The 9,518-nt window shown below is 33.4% G+C and overlaps 1 protein-coding gene across 1 annotated transcript; it reads left to right on the top strand.

The window, feature by feature from the left end:
• Positions 1-4,369: 4,369 nt before the first annotated feature.
• Positions 4,370-8,496, top strand: LOC114181843 (Core-2/I-branching beta-1,6-N-acetylglucosaminyltransferase family protein). Its single transcript, XM_028068447.2, has 4 exons — positions 4,370-5,217; positions 5,751-5,826; positions 5,955-6,070; positions 7,471-8,496. Exons 1-4 carry the CDS (start codon positions 4,632-4,634, stop codon positions 7,983-7,985), a joined length of 1,293 nt encoding a protein of 430 aa, XP_027924248.1. The 5' UTR covers positions 4,370-4,631; the 3' UTR covers positions 7,986-8,496.
• The last annotated feature ends 1,022 nt before the right edge of the window (positions 8,497-9,518 follow it).

Raw genomic sequence — 9,518 nt, 5'->3', positions numbered from 1 at the left:
TCGGGTTTTCTTAACCGAGGCCTATCAGCCCTCTTTGGCACCGGTTTCCTAAGAACCGAGGCCTAAAGATGCATTTGGCACCGGTTTTTGACTGAACCGAGGCCTATAAGTTCCCTTTAATTTCAAAATTGCCACCGCCTCCTTATAGGCTTCGGTTCCGCCATAACCGAGGCCTATAAGGCGAGGTAAAATCCCAAATCTGCACTAGTGGGGGAAACTCTTGATAAAAAATGGAATCACCACCTTTTTCATCTCCTACCGAACCATTTTTAAACTTAGGTTAAGTATGTTTTGGTCCTTAGACTATAACGTGATTTTGACTTTCGTCTCTATCTCAAACTTTGATCTTGTCTGGTGTACATACTAAAGAAATGCATGCATGTAATCTTTTTCGCCCAATGAGGTTAATTGTTTTTTTTTTGTGAGAGAAATGACGCTGACCTTTTAAGATGTTGAAAGGAGAGGAACTTGTGGACTGCATCCAACATGATTTGTTGTTTCTCACATAAAAAAATAGTTAATGGCATTGGTGAAAAGGATCACATTCATGTATTTCTTATGTATGAGGACCTAACAAGATTAAAGTTTGAAATAGAAACGAAAACCAAAATCGAGTTATAGTTTAAAGACAAAAAACATAGTTAACCCATAAACTTAATAGCACATGACAATACAAAATGATTACCCTTAGTCAACTATATAAATATTATCTTCTTAACATATCAAATATGTTATATAAAAAATAATCCTAAAAAAATCTATTTCTGAAACTGTCCCATGAAAGGACATAACCCTTAATAGTCATAATTTGTTTCATCCCCCCTTCACCATAACTCAAAGTCATTTTTTAACATAAACACAACATAAGATAACCTTTTCTCATTTGAACACTATATGACATCAAAGATTTTTTCCATATCTCTAGTCATTTTGTTTGCTTGTTCTAAACTAGATTGTCCATTGAATTTAAGAGGTTTATATCTCATTAACTCACCAATGCCATCAAATGCATGATGGTGAACTAATGGAGCTTTCTCAATTGCTCGTCTAACAATCTCAAGATGATTATGAAATACAAGATCATGTGTCATGATGACACTCTGTTATTCTAATGCAATATCTGTCATCTTTATGGCTCGTGCCATCTACAATATATCTATTGTAGGAGGGGAAGTACAAGGACATTGTGCCATCTTCAACACATAAATAGATAAGATTAGAAATTTACACACACTATTATAATCAAATTCTTTCATTACTTCGAACACATTTTCATACAATAAAACATATTGATAACCATTCTACATAGGTTTAACTAAGATTTAAATTGCTATAATATTATTAATGTTGTGCACCATTTAATATAGTATATTAGTTTATAGATATAATAATAGGTTTAATTACTATTTTTGATTCGTATGTTTTGGACTTCGATTCGTTTTCGTCTCAATATTTGTTTTTGGTTCAACCAAGTTTCATTATATGTTAAATTGATTCATTGTGCTCCCCTATGTTAAATTAGTGTTAACTTTATTTGGAAGGTAATCACATGGCAGTCGAATAAAAGGCTTAATTAGTAGTTCGGTCAATATATTTTTCTTCTGACTCAATTAAGTCCTTATAGTTTTTACATGGAGATAATGTGATCCCTTTTCTATTAGAGTTGTCCTCCATGAACACTAGGAACAAATCTAAAAGCCACAACTGGGTTCATGTGTTCATCTCTGATGATGTTGTAAACAAATCAAAGATCTTGGGTTTGTGGTCTTGGATCTAAAAGAGTCATTTTTGGATCTGAATGGGACAATTTCAGTGGGATTTTATCTCTATAGAAGAAAGGGTTAGAAAGAAAAAAGAAAGTTTGGATTCACACAAATGAACCACATTGTTTCAATTTAAATAACACAAAGACTCAATTGAGTCCATAAAAGAATATAGAAATGAAATTAATAACTAAATTTTTTATTAAATTAACACATCACCTTCAAAAAATGTTAATGTTAACTTAATGAAGAAAGAGACCACATTGAATCGATTTAACATATAATAAAATTTGATTCAATAAAAATAAATATTAGAACTAAAATGAATCGATGTTCAAAATATAATGAACAAAATAATAATTAAATCTATAATAATATAACACATAGATCTCTTTTCTTTTAGTGTGATGACTTGTAAATCTTCCAAAAAGTTCAACTATTTAACTAAGACTTATGTCTCAAACATCCCCTGTCAACAAAATCACTCAAAGAAAATAAGAAAACAAATTAAATCTTTAATAAATATGAAAGCATTTACCTAGATTAATAATTTGACAAGATAAACTTAATACTCATCCTATTACCGATATAAGCTAACAACACCAATTTACCTCTCTGAAGGAAATTTTCTTCTTTTGAAATTTAAAATTATCATATTTACTCAAAATGAATTAATTTTGAAATCAATTTCTTAAAATTTAATTTTTTATAATATTAAAAATCTAAACATTGTGTATTTATTGTTGTATTAAACAAATTCACAAAATCTTAAATTTTAAGGGTTGTAATATAATTATGTATATATAATTTAAATTTGTATTAATGAGAGTTTGGTATTTTAGGTTAAACTTAAATAGAAATGAATTAATAACAAAATTAATAAATATATATTTCATACTTATTATAATCAATTGATAATAAAATTGATACATGTGTGTGTTTTATACTCATAATAAGATAACAATAAATAAAAACTTATTTAGATAAGTTTTTGAATGGAAATTTTTTTATTATACTTACCAAAATGTTTTTAAAACCGGATCCTTCATTGTACTAGTCAATACGTTGATTTTAGATTCAATTGTTTGATTATGATAGAACAAGATCAAAATGGTAATAATAAAATTATTATAATGACTAAATAAATGTAAAAATATACCATAATTCTATAATGGTGAAGTTAAAACACAACATAAATTTATAGAATTTAATGTTGAAAATTAAATTAAAATATATTATCATACTTAAATCAAATTTTTAATAATAATATTTATCAATATTTATTACTAAAATTAATTACATATATAGATTAACAAATATCTTAGGTTTATTTTTTTAGAAAATACAATAAAATAATTTATTTCTTAAATGCTTTTATCTGGAAATCGATTTTCTGGTTCTTTGGTTTTTTTTAATGGATTCTTTTGTTTTCTTTGAATTAAATACATGACTAAAATACCAGTAAATAGAGCCAAGTAATTGATTTTCTGGTTCTTAGGATCAGGTAATTAATTTGGTCTAAATAAGTCATTTGATTTTTTTTTTCAACAACTTATTGGATTATTCATTTAATATTGCTTTAAATGCTGACATGAAAAAAATTAAGAAAAAGTTGATTTTTACATGAAAAATAAAAAAGGCCATAATGAAATCACCTTTAACCTTCTCAACAAATGTATGACACACATTTAGTATTTTTTCTAACCGTTCTTACACGGTTATGTTACTTTTTTTTCGAACAGTTTTTCTTTTATCGTTGTTTCTAAACATATAATATAAAAATAAAAAACATATTTTTTTCACCTTCTCCTCTTTTTCTTTTACAAATTTATCTTTCGTGTTACACTTAAATTTCATAAGTTAGTTAACATAAGCTTTAAATTGATTTTATTTTTTTATATATTTATTTATCAGTAACGGACTTTTCTTTATTCCGAGTTATATTTAAAAATGGAATTTAATATTCATGAGCCCGGATTTTACTTGCTGACATCATATCGTAATATTTATATACATCATTTAAAAAATTCATTTGAATTCTCATTTAACATACATGTCAGTAATTAATGAGAATCATAAGATTAAAAATGATATTTTTTAATTTCAAATTGACTAAATTATTTTAGAAAGAACTAATTATAGAGACTAAAACAAATCTAAATATATTTTGTATTTAGGACGAATTTTAGAATTTTTGAGGTCATTAGTGGTAACAATCATAACTTGCCTAACCTATTTTTTTTGTTCCCATAAACAAATATTACGTTTCCCAAACACAAAGAAAGATATCATATTTTAAGGGAAAAAAGAAACGAAATTTACCCATTTAAAGACCCAAAATTTGGCACCATGTGTCTCTTTTTCTCACCATTGAGATGAACCCAAAAAAGAGCACCAAAATTCAATGGAAAGAGTGACTTCAAAGCTTTCAACCAAATTATCCTTCAGTTGCGGCGTCATGGCAAATGCATAATCGACATTAATTATAATTAATTACCAGAATCAGAGGTTAATAACATGCTTTCCACAACAGTCTTTTTAATAATTTTAAATTGAAATTAATAATGGTCAGGGTAATTTAAATAGAAGAAAAAGCTTATTAAAGTGATAAAAGAAATTGAAGAAGAAGCTCTTGTTCTGTACTGTTCTTCCCTCTTTAAAGAACTTGTTCAGACAGAAAGACTAAATTTTGCAACACCCCACACCAGAAACTCCACTCTCCCCACTATTGGGGGTAACGAACATCCTTAAAAAGGGGTTTTTGAAAAGAGGGGTTTCAAATTTCAATCAGTTTCAGTTTCAGTTCGTTCATTCCCATAGCAAAAAGAGCTTCAAGTTGAAGTTCAAGTTATTATATTATTTCAGATCATGAAGAAGTTGAAGAACTATTATATGCATTTGCGGCATCACCACCACCACGCCGAGCGGAGGTGGGTGTTCCCGCTGGCGGTGGGTTCACTCCTCTCTCTCTTCCTCCTCTTCGTCGCCACGCTAACCTCGCCGGAGGGTACGCCGATTCTCCCCTTCTACCGCTCCATCACCGCCGCCTCGTACTCCGTCTTCGTCGAGTCCAAGCTCCACCCGCTCCCCGTATCGGCGCTCCCGCCGCCGCCGCGCCTGGCGTACTTGGTCTCGGGCTCCGCCGGAGACGGCGGCGCGGTGAGGCGTGTGCTGCTGGCGCTGTACCACCCCGGGAACCGGTACGTGGTGCACCTGGACCTGGAGGCCTCGGCGGTGGAGCGCGCGGATCTGGCTAGGTTCGTGGAGGAGCACCCGCTGTTCCGGCGGTTCGGGAATGTGAGGGTGATCAAGAAGGCGAACCTGGTGACCTACAGGGGACCCACCATGGTGGCCAACACGCTCCACGCCGCCGCGATTCTGCTGCGGGAGCTTGGCGATTGGGACTGGTTCATCAACCTCAGCGCCTCCGATTACCCTCTTGTTACACAAGATGGTTAGTTGCTTAATTAGTTAGTTAGTTGCTGTGTTAATTAGTTGGTTAGTTAGGTGAATAATCTGCTTCAGTTTTCCCGATTTTTAGTTGGAAAGTGCGTGGAACAACTGGCACGAGATTGTTCTGGTGTAATCTAGATCATCTGATACCATGTTGTTTTAGTTTAACTTGGATAAACTAATTTGAGATTGTTATAGTTCAACTCGGATCAACTGGTACGAGGTTGTTCTAGTTTAACCTGGATCTACTGGTACGAGATTGTTCTGGTTTCACTTGGGGAACAACTGGTATGCAGTTGTTCCCGTTTATCCGGGGGATCAACTGGTGCAAGAATGTTCCGGTTTAACCTGGATCGACTACTACTAGATTTGTTATAGTTTAACCGGTTATCTTGAGTTTTTAATTCTGGGGTTTGCAGTTGTGCTTAATTGTCGGAGATAGTATGGTTTCTAACCCTATGGGCTATAGCTTTGATGTCTGTAAAAGAATGTTTTTTTTGCTTATGTCTGTTTTTTTTTTTTTGTGATGGTTAGATCTGCTGCACACGTTTTCCTACTTGCCACGGGATCTGAATTTCATTGATCACACCAGTGACATTGGATGGAAAGAGTGAGTCTTTTTAATTTTCTGATGGTGGTGTTGTTCTGATTCAAAAATTTTCTTTTCTGTGTGTGTGGTCTTTTGTTTTGTTTCTGGGATTTATGTGATTGGGTTATTGTGGTGTGTGTGTTGGTTAGTCATCAGCGTGCAAGGCCGATAATCGTTGATCCGGGGTTGTATATGAACAAGAAGCAAGATGTTTTCTGGGTTACACAGAGGAGGAGTAGGCCAACGGCTTTCAAGCTTTTCACAGGTGAAGATCCTTTTCTTGTCTGTTAATTTTCCTCTTTTGGGTTTCTTTGTTTGTTTGTTTGTTTGTTTCTCTTTTAGGGAAAAAAAAATATAGTTTATTTCCTGTGTTTGCTTTTGGATTTATGTGAACTAGGGGATTAGTATTCTATTTTTTGCATAGAGGATTTTGTTAATTTTGAGAAGGAAGGAGTCCTTGCTTGCACGTGTCTTTATGCATATTAATGGGAAGCTTTGTGTGAATAGTGGGGAAATTATAGTTTTGATGATTAAGAAACGTTTGATGTGGCATAAGTAATTCTGCTCTGGGGTTTGTATGCATGGAAGAAAGCATTAATTGTGAATAATCTGTTCTGATTCAGTGTGGTGATTCTGTAACGTGCCAGGACTTGTGAATGAAAGTTATTTTGTGACTTAAATTGTGTTCTATAGGCACCTTTTCGAAATATAAGATTATTTTATCTGCTGATTTAGGTATCTTGTCTTGGTAATGTTTGCAGAGTTTTTCATGTTCTATCATTTGAATCAGATAACATTTTTTAAATTTGTCGCGACAATTATATAGCATGGATAAACTATTGCCAAATGCTATTTTTGTAGTTTCATTCGCACCATCGCTGGTTCGAAGTGTTTCCTGATTTCAGTAATTAATTTTGTTTGCCATGATTTTCATTCTTGATACACGAATTAGCCGGAAATGTAGTTCATCTTAATGATATTCAGTTCAATACTTGAAAATTGCTTCTTAAATTCTTGTCTTGGCCTATGCTCCTCAAAGGTGAACTGTTCTCTAGAGGGAGCAAGGGTGTATCCACCCTTTATTTGTTCTAAAGTGCATTGTGATCTTAACCTTCTAAAATTTAATGGTGGATACACCCATTCTTCTAGCACATGTGCTAATACATCACTTTTTCTCACCTTTGGTACAGCTTGTAATAGTACATATGCTGTAATAAGGGAAATAAATGGCAGAGTAATGATATTTTGCTAAACATCAAGTATTGAACTGAGATTCACATCTATATATTCGGTTGTATTAAAAAAAAAAACACTTTCTTTTTCAAAAACATGTTTAAACAGACGGAGCTATGAGGTACACACTTGTTGTTTGCTCTCATATTGTTACGGAATGTATCTTGGATTGCCATTGATGATTGGTAGACACACAGAGCAAGTTTTGGTTTTCTGAAAGATACACTAATGAATCCTCTGTGTGTCCTATATTGAATCAAATCTACTAACAACAGCCAAATCCAACAACTTATCCATTTTGGTTATACATTGAGCCATAGAACCAATAATGGTTCTTTGAGGTTGAACTGATTTTGTACGATAATGTTATGCATGAACTTGATGGGTGGATTGTATTGGAACTGATGTCTGATAAAACTTCTCTGGTGTTAGGTTCTGCATGGATGGCACTGTCAAAATCTTTCATTGATTACTGCATATGGGGATGGGACAACCTACCTCGGACCGTACTAATGTACTATTCAAATTTCATATCTTCCCCTGAAGGATATTTCCACACAGTTATCTGCAATGCTCAAGAGTTCAGGAACACAACTGTGAACAGTGATCTGCATTTCATTTCTTGGGACAATCCTCCCAAGCAGCATCCTCACTACCTTACAGTTGAAGACATGAAAGCAATGGTTGACAGCAATGCTCCATTTGCAAGGAAGTTCCACAGAGATGATCCTGTCTTGGATAAAATCGATGCTGAACTCTTATCCAGAGGTCCTGGAATGACAGTTCCCGGAGGTTGGTGCATAGGAAAAAGGGAGAACGGCACCGATCCCTGCTCTGAAATCGGCGACACCACAGTCCTCCGACCTGGCCAAGGTTCCAAGAGGCTTGAAACATTGATCAGCTCATTGCTGTCGAATCAGAAGTTCCGGCCGAGACAATGCGTGTAGATGAAGAAGAAGGACCAACTCTGGCTATGGTGGTCTTCTTCTAGATCATTATTTTCCACTGGCTTTAGTTTACATGTCCACGGTTAGTTAGGTGATGAGTAAATTAGGATTTCTTTCCACTAGGAGAAGAAATAGTGAGAAGTATACAAAGTGTTTGATATTTGAGGAAAAAAGAAAGTGAGACAAGTCTGGTGAAATGAGGTTAACTGCAGAGTTGGATCATCTACTGTAATACTATGGTACATATGACACTTCAGTTCAGTTCACCCTGTTGTTCCTAAGTCACCTCTTCCCCCAATTTTTGACATCAATGAACTCAGTTCAGTTGTGTGACCAGCACTGAAGGTTCCTCAGCTTTTCTCTGTTGAGCAAGAAAGAGAGGGAGAAAGAGGATGACAATATGGTAAGTGGGGGTGACAAAAGTAAAAAAAATGTGTGAAATGGAATGGAAATACTTTTTCATGTATTATCTTTACATGTTATTTTCTAATTGATGTTGTTATACAACTAATTTTTCCTTTGCCTTTAAGTCAATGCATTTCTACTCATGCTTTGGTACCAAACAATCTGGTGTCATGTTTCCAAATGGATAGTCACCATAATTGACATTTGTCCTACTTAGTTTATTTCTTTTCCATTTTAGAAGTAAAGAAAACAAAATGAACAAGTTGGGCAGATGTCAATTATAGAACTGGTACATCAATTTGGAAATGAAACCATATACTGTTCACTTTTTCTTTTTTTTATATTGGATTCCACTGCTTGGGATTTAATTATATTTTCAATCTTTGAAATTAAGGATGAATTTGGTTTTGATTTTTCAATTTAGTGTTTAGAGGAAAAAAGATGTGTATTTTTCTTCAAATTTGACAGCAGACTGTTGCTGATTTAAAACAATGAGTATAATTTAAGAAAACATATAATTTAAACAAACAAATCCTTATATGGAAAATTTGAAAATATTTTGAAGAATCTATGGTAAAACTTCACGTGTGTAGTTGACTTTCTATGCATCTGCCACCATTTAGTTTTTCCTATAATGGAGGCCAGAGGGGATCAATTGGTACATATACACCATTCATGATGGAACCTCTTGATTATTATAAACTAATTAAAGGAAAAGAAAAATACAAACTTTTACATCAATCTTTGCAAATTGATCATTATCCATGGTTTTGCATTCACACAAGTAACAGACATTTCATTCTTATTTGAAGAGATTAATTAGTCACCATCATCTTCATAATACATAAACACACATAAATATTATAATGAACTAGTCCTAATGGTAATTTGCTCCACAAGATACAGTTTAGTTTGTGAAAGCTACTTATTCACTAATTGATTCACATACCAGGTATTAAATTAATGTCAACATATATCAGCTAATGAACTTACAAGACAAAGAAACTAAAACCCATCTGTGTTATTCATAAACTCATCTGATAAATCAAGCTGCTAGTGTCATCAAAATTAACCTGCATGTGATCATCAAAAATTTCAAACATGGTCTAGAATGCATAACCATGTTCC

This window comes from Vigna unguiculata, chromosome 4, assembly GCF_037176805.1.
Source record: "Vigna unguiculata cultivar grain cowpea cultivar isolate G323 ecotype 2 chromosome 4, ASM3717680v1, whole genome shotgun sequence".
Classification (NCBI taxonomy): domain Eukaryota; kingdom Viridiplantae; phylum Streptophyta; class Magnoliopsida; order Fabales; family Fabaceae; genus Vigna; species Vigna unguiculata.
This window is presented reverse-complemented; position numbering and strand designations above follow the sequence as displayed.